Source organism: Trichosurus vulpecula, chromosome 3, assembly GCF_011100635.1.
Source record: "Trichosurus vulpecula isolate mTriVul1 chromosome 3, mTriVul1.pri, whole genome shotgun sequence".
NCBI lineage: Eukaryota > Metazoa > Chordata > Mammalia > Diprotodontia > Phalangeridae > Trichosurus > Trichosurus vulpecula.
Genome location: NC_050575.1, coordinates 118,641,832 through 118,654,081, shown reverse-complemented (window position 1 = coordinate 118,654,081; position 12,250 = coordinate 118,641,832). Strand labels below are relative to the sequence as shown.

The 12,250-nt window shown below is 41.0% G+C and overlaps 1 protein-coding gene across 1 annotated transcript in view; it reads left to right on the top strand.

Moving 5' to 3' along the window:
- ASTN2 (astrotactin 2) overlaps nt 1-12,250 on the top strand; it is a 1,142,502-nt gene that overhangs the window by 481,968 nt on the left and 648,284 nt on the right. The window contains exons 8-10 of the mRNA XM_036751653.1: nt 5,755-5,839; nt 6,646-6,720; nt 7,962-8,099. Coding sequence (XP_036607548.1) covers nt 5,755-5,839; nt 6,646-6,720; nt 7,962-8,099 — 298 coding nt within the window. The remainder of the gene's footprint in view (nt 1-5,754; nt 5,840-6,645; nt 6,721-7,961; nt 8,100-12,250) is intronic.

The window sequence follows — 12,250 nt, the reverse complement described above, 5'->3', positions numbered from 1 at the left end:
ACTGGAGTCAATAAAGCCAATATCCCTTGGATTGATGGAGAGCTTGCCACAGACACCCAAGCTGAATGCAAACAGTAATCACCACCAAGTTCAAAATAAACTTGGGTTACAGAATGCAAAAGGATGACATTAGCCCCCGGGGCTGTATCCAGTGTACCACGGAGAGCTCCAGGCTCCAAATTCCATCCCATGGGATATGTTAGAAGTGGCTTGTCCCAGGGACCTCTGTTGCCCTGGGCTACTCTCGACCCAGTGCCCCCCCCCCTACTCTCTGGCAGCTCTGCTTGGCCAGTGATATGATATGCCTCTCATTTGCAGAATACATATTTGTTATGTAATGAGTGTCAGGAGTTAATGACCCACTCAGTGGTGGGAGAAACTTGCATGTTAAACACTCAAAAGGAAGAAAAAAATCTTTTCTAATGAGGCCTCCCATTCTCCCCAAGGGGAGGGTAAAGAGACGAACTGATAGTGGTCAACAGAGGCAGCGGGCGTGATGTCATTGGAATTTGAGATGAAGACCTTGAAGTCCATTCTTTCCAGAAATGTCAATCAAAGACTACCCTCCCCCAGCCCAAATCCTTTCCCCCTTTACAGAGTTAACAGTTTTTACCTCTTCTGTTATGAATCATGAAGCCCGTGGGTTTTGACAGATCATAAATCAGGCCTGGGAGTTGTGAGGACAAATCCCAGGACTTTTAATCTTTAATATTAGACGTGTTTAAGGTAGTGAATATTTCATGAAGGTGCTGTTGCATTTTAGCACATCATTAGCTACTTTACATTTCCCCTCCCCCTTTGGATTACTAACTCCCAGGGAAATTTCAAAGATCCAAGCAATTCTTCTTTCCATCTAGCAAAACTAAGTTCACCAGTCATCAGATATTGACTAAGCACCTAATGTGTGCCTTGTTCAAGATGTTGTGGAGAATACAAATTTGCATGTGAATATGGTCCCTGCCCTCAAGAAATCACACTCTAATTGAGGGAACAAGACATATAGTCACATAATATAATGTAGGCCATATTCAATTTACAAAAAAGTAGTACCAAAATTGCTTTAAGAACTTACAGATATCATAAAGAGTCAAAGCTGGAATGGCTGTTAAATCAAAGAGTTTGGAAACATAAATTGTAGAATATTGGAGATGGAAGGGTCCTCATTACAGAAAGTCAGAGCTGGGTGGTATATTAGGCTATAAAACCATATAATATAAGAATGGACAGACACAGAGAAGTTCAGCACAAAGATTAACTCAGAATACTTTCTACAACAAGTGGTTGTCCAACATTTCAACATTTGCATGAAGCAGAAAATCTCATTTCTTTTTTGGAAATTTTATTGTATTAGATATAGTCCAAGATTCCAGCCTGTTGAGATTCTTTTGGATTGGGACTCTTTCATCCACCGTGGTAGTTAATCTTCCCATCTTCCCATCAAGCAGATTTGATAAACCTGCCATCTATACCTTCATCCAAGTCACTGATGACAAAGTTGAACAGAATAGGGTGAAGGGGAGGGAGGAGGGAGGTTGGAACACTTTAAGATCAAGCCATCAATGCCAACATTTTTTGAGTCTGGTCAGTTAGTTCAATTTTGTAAACTGTACTATCATCTAACCTCAGTTTTACCATATTTCTCACAAGATTAGCAGAAGAAAATTTCTCAAATGTTTTGCTGAAGTCTAGGTGAACTGTATGTCGTTTTCTTGATGTGAACTGTTTTTGATGAAACAATCCTGGCTCTTCATCATCATCTCCCTTTTTCATGTGTTTATGTTCCATCAATCAGGACATTTGCCAGCCACCAGTCCAGTGGTACTTCTCTCATTCTCCACGGTCTTTCAGTGATCACTGGCATCAGTGGATTACTACTATTAATGATAATAATAATTAATCATTAATATTTATATGGCATTATAAAGTTTGCAAGGTGCTTTGTACATATTATCTCATTTTATCTTCACAACAACCCTGGGAAATAAATGCTATTACTGTCCATATTTTATAAATGAGGACACCAAGGCAAACAGAAGTTAAATGACTTGCTTGAGGTAATACTGTCAGTAAGTGTCTGAGGCTATATTTGAACTCAGATCTTCCTGAATACAGATCTAGTGCTCTATTCCCTGTTCTACCCACCTGCCACCAATAGCATCCATCAGTTCTTTCATTAACTTGAAAGAGGCCCGTTAACCTGAATTCACCTACTCCTGCTGGCTGTTGTCTCCTCCATTATCTTGGGTTTCATGTCCTCATTAAGTCTAGAGTCAATGTTGGGTCATTGAATGATAGAGTGGAATGAGGCCTTTGAAGACAGTATGTCAAAGTATGAGATGTTAAGACTGGTAGGGATGTTGGAGTGTAGAAAGATAGAGTTTAGGAAGCTTGATTTGGAAAGTACCTAAAACCTTGACCATCAGGTCTGGAAGAGATCTTATATGCTACCTACTTTAATCCTTTCATTTAAACAAGGGAGAAAATTGAGGACCAGAGTAATTTAACTGATTTACCCAAAGTTACTTAGCTGGCAAGGATAGGTATGTGGACTAAGTTAATCAGCAAAGGCCCTATTTATATTCTAACTTGAGCTGGGTCTTGGAGGATGTATGCAGTTCTGAGATTATTTTCCTTCACACAATCATCAAATGCCCCAGTCCAGGGCAGGTAGTTTACACAGTAGATAGAGCACTGGACCTGGTGTTGGGAAGTCTCATCTTAGTAACCAATCCCTGTGTCAGTAAGGTGGATTTTAGTGTGTAAAAGTTGACTTTTGTTATTATTTCTTAGAGTTCTCTTTCCCAGGATCCGTGACCATAACAGTCTCTGTTTCCCAGGTATTAGATATGAGTTCCCAGGCTCATGGTTCAAACATCTCTACCACACTTGCACAATATTATATAATGATAAATATTATAAACATGTGTGCTGAAACTGTAAATATCCAATGTGATTGTGCAGTGAGATATAGGGATGAGGTGATGTAAACTTGTGAGGCTATTACTGGCAATATGCCTTCTTTGTCTGCTGCCCTATAAAACAGGCAGTCATTGGTCAGTGAGTTGGGGAACCTTTGTGGTTGAATGTACAAGCTGGAATGCTGTGTACCTTGACTGACCCTCATCAAAGCTTGGTAGGGGGGAATCTGTGTTTGCCTCAACTGGCCCCCATTGAGGCCTGAGGGGATTTAGGGGATTCACAGGCTGTGCCTGTCTAGACTGGGCCCATGGAGACGTTGCCCCCCCCTTCTCAACGGCCCCTGCGAGAAGGGGGACTAGGGAATGCTGAAGGAGTTTATGGTGCTTCCGTTATCAGCAATACTGTGTTAGAGAAGACTCGAATAAAGCTTATTATTAACCCCTTTGAAGCTGTCTTTCCTGTCTGACCAGATCAAGAGTGAACCTGTTAGAGGCTGGAGTCTGAAGCCTCCAGTGCCCCCTGTGTATTATCTAACACTCTGCCTGCCTCAGTTTCCTCATCTATAAAATGGGGATAATAATAGCACTTACTTCCTGGGTTTGTTGTGAAGATCAAATGAAATAATATTTGTAAAGCATTTTGCAAACCTTAAAGCGCTCTATGAATGCTAAAGAGAATTATTAACCTTTTTGGTGTCATAGGCCCTTTTGGCAGTCTGATAAAGCCTCTGGATTCCTGCTCAAAATGATGTTCTTTTTTTGGAGCAGAGAAGGCAGGGTAATTGGGGTTAAGTGACTTGCCCAGGGTCACACAACTAGAAAGTGCGTCAAGTGTCTGAGGCTGGATTTGAACTCAGGTCCTCCTGGCTCCAGGGCCGGCGCTCTACTCACTACACCACCCAGCTGCCCCTAGAATGATATTCTTAAATGCATAAAAGAAAATACATATCATTTCAAAGAAAATAATCATATGTAGTGCTTTAAGGTTTATGAAATCCTTTAGATATATTATCTCATTTAGTTCTCACAGCCTTACAAAGCAGGTACCATGATTTTCCTCATTTACAGATGAGGAAAAAAGGATGAGGGAGGTCAAGTGACTTGCCCAAGTCACACAGATAGTGAGTTTCTAAATCAGGATGAGAACACAAGCCTTCATGATTCCCAGTTTCACGTTCTTTGCAAATATTAGACACTTAAATAATAGTTAACCGTCTGACTCACTACATATAGGGCCACCTACCTGCCTAGAAGTCAATCATGTTGAAATAAAGGTATCAAAGGTAAAAGAAAAAGGAAAGACACATATTCACAAACTTAAGTTTATGAACCCTTGGATTAGGTCTTTCCAAAAAGGGGTGATGGGAAACACATACTGAAGAATGCACCTATTTTTTCAGTTTTCTTGTATGATCTCTCTACTCTGCTATTTAGTCATCCATCTGCCAGCGAATCTGCCTTCCCTGAATGTCTTGTGTTGGTTTTCCCATGTCATTGAGTCAGCTGGTGGCACAGTGGATAGAGCACCTGGCTTGGAATCAGGAGGGCCTGCGTTCAAATCTAGCCTCAGATGCTTCTGTCTGTGTAACCCTGGGCAAGTCACTTAAACCTCTCTTTGACTCAGTTTCCTCAACTATAAACTGGAGATAATAACACGTACCTCCCAGTATTGTTACAAGAATCAAGTGAGATAATAATTGTTTTTAAAAAGGAAAGAAAAAGCACTTGGTATGCTTATTCCCTTCCCTCCCTCATTGTTTTGGTTTAGTTTTTTCATTCACCCGAGAGTAGAGAAAAGTTGGCAGTGAGAAGGAAAAGGAAGGTGAGCTGAAGGTGGGAGGGGATGGCTTACCTGGGACACAATTTTCAGGATCTTCTTGCTCTCTTCCAGCAGCCAGCTTTTCCCATGTTGCTACTCATGATATATGCTTTGGGGGTTTCTATGAGGTATTTTCATGTATGTATTGAACAAGAATACATATATAAGTATAGAGATAGAGATATATGTAGATATATAGATATACATAGATTCATATCTGTATATCCATGCGTATGTGTACATATATACAGATATATGTGTGTATACTATATATAAGTAAATGCATATGTGTATGCATGTACTACATATAAATGTAGAGATGTGTATTATCTATATAGAGACATCTATAGACATAAAAATAAATGTCTTTAGATAAATATATATATATGTATGTTCATACTATATAAATACATATAGACCCATTATATACACATACTATATATACACATTAGTATGTTTATGTATATAGAGATATGTATTAATATCTATATTTATGTAGATAGACATAGAGACAGATAGACAGATAGATAGATAGATGAATGGATGGATGGATGGATAGATAGGAACTTCCTCCAGCCAGTTGCATAGACTAAATAGACAACTGAAAATATCCCTCAGGTACCAAGGTCCTAGACATTTGAAGCCAGACAGCTTGAATTAAAATCCTGGCACTCCCATTTGCTAGCGAGGTAATCTTGGCAAATTATTTAACCCTTCCAAACCTCATCTATAAAATGGAGTTAATGATTCCTGTATTAACTTCCTCCCAGGGGATTTTTCAGGGAAGCACTTTGAAAACTCTCAAGTTCCTTTTAAATGGTCACAGTTATCACTGGTAAAATATAAACTCCTTTAGGACAGCCATTGTGTACTGTTTATTGTTTTTCATCTTTGTATTCTCAAAACTTGGTAGCTGCTTAATAGTGGTTAATTGAATAGAATCCCTGTAATTAATGCTGCTGTTATAACCTTCCAGGCCTTATGTTCATGACCTTCTTTTCCTTCTTTCTTTTGAAGGGGAGTGCAGCTGTCATGAAGGCTATGCTCCAGACCCTGTGCACAGACACCTGTGTGTGCGGAGTGACTGGGGGCAGAGTGAAGGGTGAGTACCAGGGAAGTCAGGGCTTGGGCCAGTGACAACACTTCTCTCTTACTGGTCTTTTCTATACAAGACCAAAGCAAGTGCACTTCTGGAACAGAGGGAATCTGCAAAAGTTAAATCTAAATAAAAGTCCCTTTTCACATTTGATTAATTTAATGTTAGAGATAGACATAAAATGATAGCACTGGAAGGGAGTTTAAACATGGAATGTTACAACATTAGGCTTAGGACAGGACTTTAAAATGTTCAGTGTCTTAAGCTGGAAGGGAACTTTGAGGTCAACCCACTCATTTCATGGCAAGGAAAATTTAGGCCTAGAGAAAGGTTAAGTGACTTGTCCAAAGTAGTGTCACATCAGGCACTGGAACCCATGTTTCCTAACCTCCCTCCCCCATCTAGTGGTCTAATGTTCTAATTGATAATGAATTCTTATAAACAGGTGGCTCTTAACTTTTTACTTGTAAACCCCACCATCCAATATTTAATAATCAAGATGATAGAGGCAAAGCAAACAAAGAAAAAACCCACCAAAACCTATAAATAGTTAAATGCATGAGGAAAACTTGCGATTTAAGGGAATTTTGTGATTGATTGATTCATTCATTTGTAAATAATTTTTTTTTATCAAATCCCCCCTTCACCCCTTCCCCTGATATCTATGCTTATTTGTTTGGGGAAACTGGGAATGGGTAAATCTGTTTTTGTTTTTGTTTTTCTTGAATAAAGTCTACCCAGAGATAACATTTTCATTTTACTAAGTATCCCTTTGCTGTTCTGTTCCCCTCCCCACATTCCCTTCCTCACAGACCTTGGCCTTACACTACACTGGAAAGGGGATATGACCTTGTGACAGGGGAGCAGGCACCCGAAAAGATCCTCAGGTCAGTGGGTAGAGGGAGGCTGGGGGGAGGGGAGGGGGGAGGGGAGCGGCAGGGCAGTATCCCTGGTTGGATGTGGGGGAAGGGAAGTATTTTGTTTTTGTTTTCCCATCATAGTCCCAGAGTAGCAGGATTAGGATTTGGATTCAAATTCTCTGCCTTCAAATCATCCTTTCCATATACAATTCATGGACCTGAACTGGTCATGGCTCCTGCTGCTGGTGCTGCTGCTACTACAATTTCATATTTATAATCCTCAAAGTGATTTGCTTCTTTCTCATTTAATTCTTGCAATAACTCTGTACATTATAGAAGGAAGGCATGAAAATCCTCAGCTAAAAGATGAGCAAAATGAATGAAAATTAACTGAGTGTATTGTCTGTGTTAAGCCTTGTGCCTGATGATGTCAGAGAGACAAAGAAATATAAAGTGTGGTCCCCGCCCTTGTGGGGTTTGTGGTCTTATTGAGGAGAGGACACATACCCAAACACACAATATATGAATAGTTAATTCACAGTATTTGCCATTACATAATAATTGTCCAATGTGTGTTCCACGAGTGCTGGAGCAGATCAGAGAAGAGAGTGCCTCCTATGGGATGAGGGTGGTGAGGGGGGAGGGTCCTTGATTGGGAAAGGAGGAGGGACCTCCCAGGTGAGAATGATAAATGAGATCACAAAATGTTAGAACTAGCAGATCATCTAGCCTACAGGTTGTTAACAATTTTGAGGGGGGGCGGTGTTCCTAGACCACTTGGGTCATCTGGTGAACCCTGTGAACCCTTTCTCAGAACGATGTTTGTAAATGCATAAAATAAAATAAAATGGATATAATATTATAGAGGAAACCAAAGACCAATTTTTAAAAAGATTATTATTTTTTCCATCCAATTTCATAGATTCCTTGAACTCTCTCCTTGAACATTTAGGGGTCTATGGACCCCAAGTTAAGAACCCCTTCTTTTTTCCCCTGAGGCAATCGGAGTTAAGTGACTTGCCCAGGATCACGCAGCTACTGTCTGATGCCAGATTCAAACTGAGGTCCTCATGACTCTAGGGCCGGTGCCCTATCCACTGTGCCACCTACCTGTCCCTGGAACCCCCTCTTTTTGTAGCTCTCTAGATAAATAGATAGATGAGAAAATCCTAGAGAGGTTAAGAAACTTGCCCAATGTCATGCAGTGAGTAACCAAAAGTCAGATCTTTTCAATGCTTTGTACCCCATGCTGAGTGCTTCTCCTCTAGGTCTACCTACAGCTTGGGGCAGGGACTCTGGCTCCCAGTAAGCAAGAGCTTCGTGGTACCCCCTGTGGATCTATCTATCAACCCGCTGGCCAGCTGTAAGACTGATGTGCTTGTGACTGAAGACCCTGCTGATGTCAGGTAGGAAAAGTCCCTAGACCTGAGGTTTGCTTTGGCTTCCAAGGGAATGTTTCTTTCCATGACACCAGTGGCAAATCACATTGTTAACCATCCTTATGTATAAGTTCACTATACCACTGGTTGCCAAAATGTTTTTATGACACAGCTGTTTCAGTTTTTTTTAAAAAAAAGGCATACAAATTCCCATTATGTGTATATTTATATAAAGTATATAATATGCTAATGTATTGATAATTATGTAATATAAAACATAAAAATTGAAGTTAATAAGGATGATTAAATAATATTTGAATCAATAGGGAAATGCCTAGGTTCATTGAAGAAGCAGGTAGCAAAGTCAGAACAATACTTATGGAGGGTCTCTGACAGCTCATAGATGATGGATCAGAATGATAGAACAAAAAATGAAAATCCACAGACTTTGCAAACTATATTAACTCCTCGCATAGCTGCTGGTGGGTACATGGAGAAGTCAATGTTTGCAAATCTGAATGCACCAAGGGGAGGAATGAAGACCAAATAGGAGTCTGTTTCAGTAGTTCATGCAAGAGGTGATGAGCCTGAATGAGGTGGTGGCTATGTGAATAGGGAGGAAACAGATCTGAGAAAAGTGGTGGTACAACTGACAATGTTATAGCTGATTCTGGATGGGGAAAATGGGTATGGGGGAAGAGAGGGGTGTCCAGCCATTTTTCAGTTATATCTGACTCTTTGTAACTCCATTTGGGGTTTTCTTGGCAAAAATACTGGAGTGTTTTGCCATTTCCTTCTCCAGCTCATTTTATAAATGAGGAAACTGAGCCAACAGGGTTAAGTGACTTGCCTAGGATCACACAGCTATAAGTGTCTGAGGCCAGGAATCTCAGGAAGATGAGTTTTTCTGACCCCTGGCCTAGCACTCTATCCACTGTGCCACTTAGATGCCTGAAGGTGGGGGGAGAACTCAAAGATGACCCTGAACTTGTGAAAACCTGGGTGATTGGAAGGATAAAGGTGCTACCAACACTCTTAGGGAAAAATAGACAATGGAAGGGTTTTGAGGCAAAGATAATATGGTGACATTTTATATCTGTGTTAGATAATACGCAGGAGGCACTGGAGGCTTCAGACTCCAGCCTCTAACAGGTTCACTCTTGATCTGGTCAGAGAGGAAAGACAGCTTCAATGAGGTTAATAATAAGCTTTATTCTACTCTAGTCTTCTCTAACACAGTATTGCTGATAATGGAATCACCACAAACTCCTATAGCATTCCCTAATCACCTTTCTCGCAGGGGCGGGTGAGAAAGGAGGACAACTACCCCTAAGTCTAGATGGGGCCAGTTGAGACAGGCACAACTTGTGCATTCAACCCCAAAGGGTTTCCCTAAATCCCCTCAAGCTTCAACGAGGGCCAGTTGAGGCAAACACAGATTCCCCCCAAGCCTTGAAGGGGGCTGATCAAGGCAAACAGCATTCCAACTTGTGCATTCAACCACAAAGGTTCCCCAACTTGCTGACCAATGACCACCTGTTTTATAGGGTATCAGACAAAGAAGGCATATTACCAGTAATAGCCTCACAAGTTTACATCACCTCATCCCTATATCTCACTGCACAGTCACAGTGAATGTTTACAGTTTCAGCACACATGTTTATATTATTTATCCTTACATAATGCTGTGCAAGCATAGTGGAGATGTTTTTAACCATGAGCCTGGGAACTCATATCTAACACCTGGAAAACAGAGATTGTTATGGCCACAGATCTTGGGAAACTGAGGTGGTTATGGCCATAGATCCTGGGAAACTGAACTCTAAGAAATAATAACAAAAGTCCACTTTACACACACTAAAATCTATCTTAAAATTGACCTTACTAACAATCTGCTAAGTCAATCACTGTGTCTGACATAAAATGCAAAGGGTGAATGTATGTGGAGCTTTTCCTCAATAGTCACTGACCCCAGAGAGCAGAGACTGCTTTCTGAGGGGCACCTGCCACAGCCATGAGGTGAGGCGAGATACAGAGATGTGCTAGAGTCAGGTGAACCCTAGAGAGCTGATTGTTAAATTTTAAATTTTGATATGTTCATTTACACCTTGGAGATCAGCAAATCCTATAAAACAAGGCTTTGTTTATTATTTTGTTGTCTCTGCTTTAGAAAGTGACGGAGAAAATGTTAATAAAAGTGTGCTGTGCTTATATTCCCCCCCCCCAGAACCTGTCATTAAATATGTATTAGCACACTATTGACTTGGAGGTAGGGAGTTGTTGTGAAATTTTCCCAATGGTACCAACACAGCTTCTGTAAGTAGAAAGTCTAGGTTAAAACTGACCTGAGGCACTGACACCTGGCTTATTAGGGGAGTGGTTTGAGACTTCCACTGCAGAGTAAGAAGGAAGAATAGAAGAGTGTTGTGAGATAGGGTGGGTATGGTTATAATGGAGATAAGCTTCACAGCTGACTCTCTTGCACACCCCTACCCACCTACCCCCACACACAGAGAACCAGGGCCCCCACTTTGGAGGCCACTGGATCATATAACCTTATGGGTCATGCAGTTTGGGAAGCAGTAGAAAAATCTCCTTTCCTGCTCTCTGAATACTCCCTGGTCTCAGTGCCTAAAATTCCTACCGGGAAGATCACTTTTTGGGCTTAATGTTACCTACTAAGAGGTACATTCTCATTAACAAATTGAAAAAGATGACCTTTCCTCTTTCCTGAGCTGTGAACCTGCCCTCCCACTGTGTTCTCAAAGTGAAAGAACTTTGCCAAGGTGGCCTATCTAATCAGTGGCAGAGATAGCATTCAAACCTGAATCCAGTACCCTTTTCGTTGGAGCTCTCTTTTAGTCAGTGTTTCTGGGAAATGTGGCAACTCAAAAAGACAAGTTTAGGGGACCTCTTAACACCCCTTACCTTTCTTCTAGGGCTATTAATATCCTGCAGCCAGACAGAGTCTGGGAGGATGGGAACAATTTCTGCAGGTGAACCCTAGGACAGAAGAGGAAGAAATCCTCTGAGGAAAGGAATCAGGGGTTTAGCTGGGCAAAATCCCCCAAGCTTCATGGTGATGTTATTGCCAGTTTCCAGATACCATGGTGATAATAGGCTATTCTAGGAGCTATCATTACCTGAAGAAAACACACAGTTTGTCTTATTAGCATTGCCCAAGGACAGGCAGCCTTTGAATTCCCACCATCCTGCCTCAAATAAATCAATTGTCCTTGTACCAGCTGCAAATGTGGATAAAAATGTACAATCTCCACCAAATGCAAACTAAGAAACCACCCTGTGGATTGCCCCCTTTCCTGGCTGTGCTAATAAACCTCGTTTGACACAGCACTGCTCAGACAAGCATATCACTGAGCATTTTGAAGAATTAATAAGTTACAGTCAGATGATAAGTTAGAGAATTAATAAATAAGAGATAATAATTATAGATAGCCAATAATACGGTCAGGGAATCACACACAAAAAGAAAAGATTAGGAGAGAAGCTGAGCAGAGCATTACAGGACAAAGAGAAGAAAGAGAGGCAAGCTTTCTAATGGGATTTGGAAAGAGGAAGGTGCGGAACAAGCTCTTTTCTCCTTTGGTCCCCTGGTCTGTGGCCAGTGTAGTTCTCAGGTAAGATGTCAGAAGTGATGGGCTGAGGGAACAGTCAGCTGCTGACCATCCATCCCTGACCTTGGCCCTGTATCTTTTAATGCAAACCAAGCCTCCCCTGAGTTAATCATTCCTCCCCCCTTGTCCTTTGATACTTTAATGGATATGTGAGTTCATTGATTTGGATTCAATAGTGCAGATCACAATCCATCCCAACTTTTTCATCCTGTGTAGTTTCAATCCATGCCCTCCCACAGACTGTCTATGGGGAGGCAGCTATCCAAGAGATGGCAGGCCTTCACCTAGATCTTGGGTGTAAATCAGTGAATCTCATAGGCAATATGTATATTGGTTATTGCCTTACTACAGGATTGGCTTCCCTTCTTTTATGGTCATGAATCTCTCTGCTGACATCTCATACAACCTTTCTGTTAAATTCTTCATTGGTAATATATTTTGGCCTACTCATACTCACCATGCACCTCTCCGCTGATTTTTTTCCTGTAAGTTTAATTTAATTTTTCAGAGTTTACAGTACTTCATGCTTCACAGAACTACATC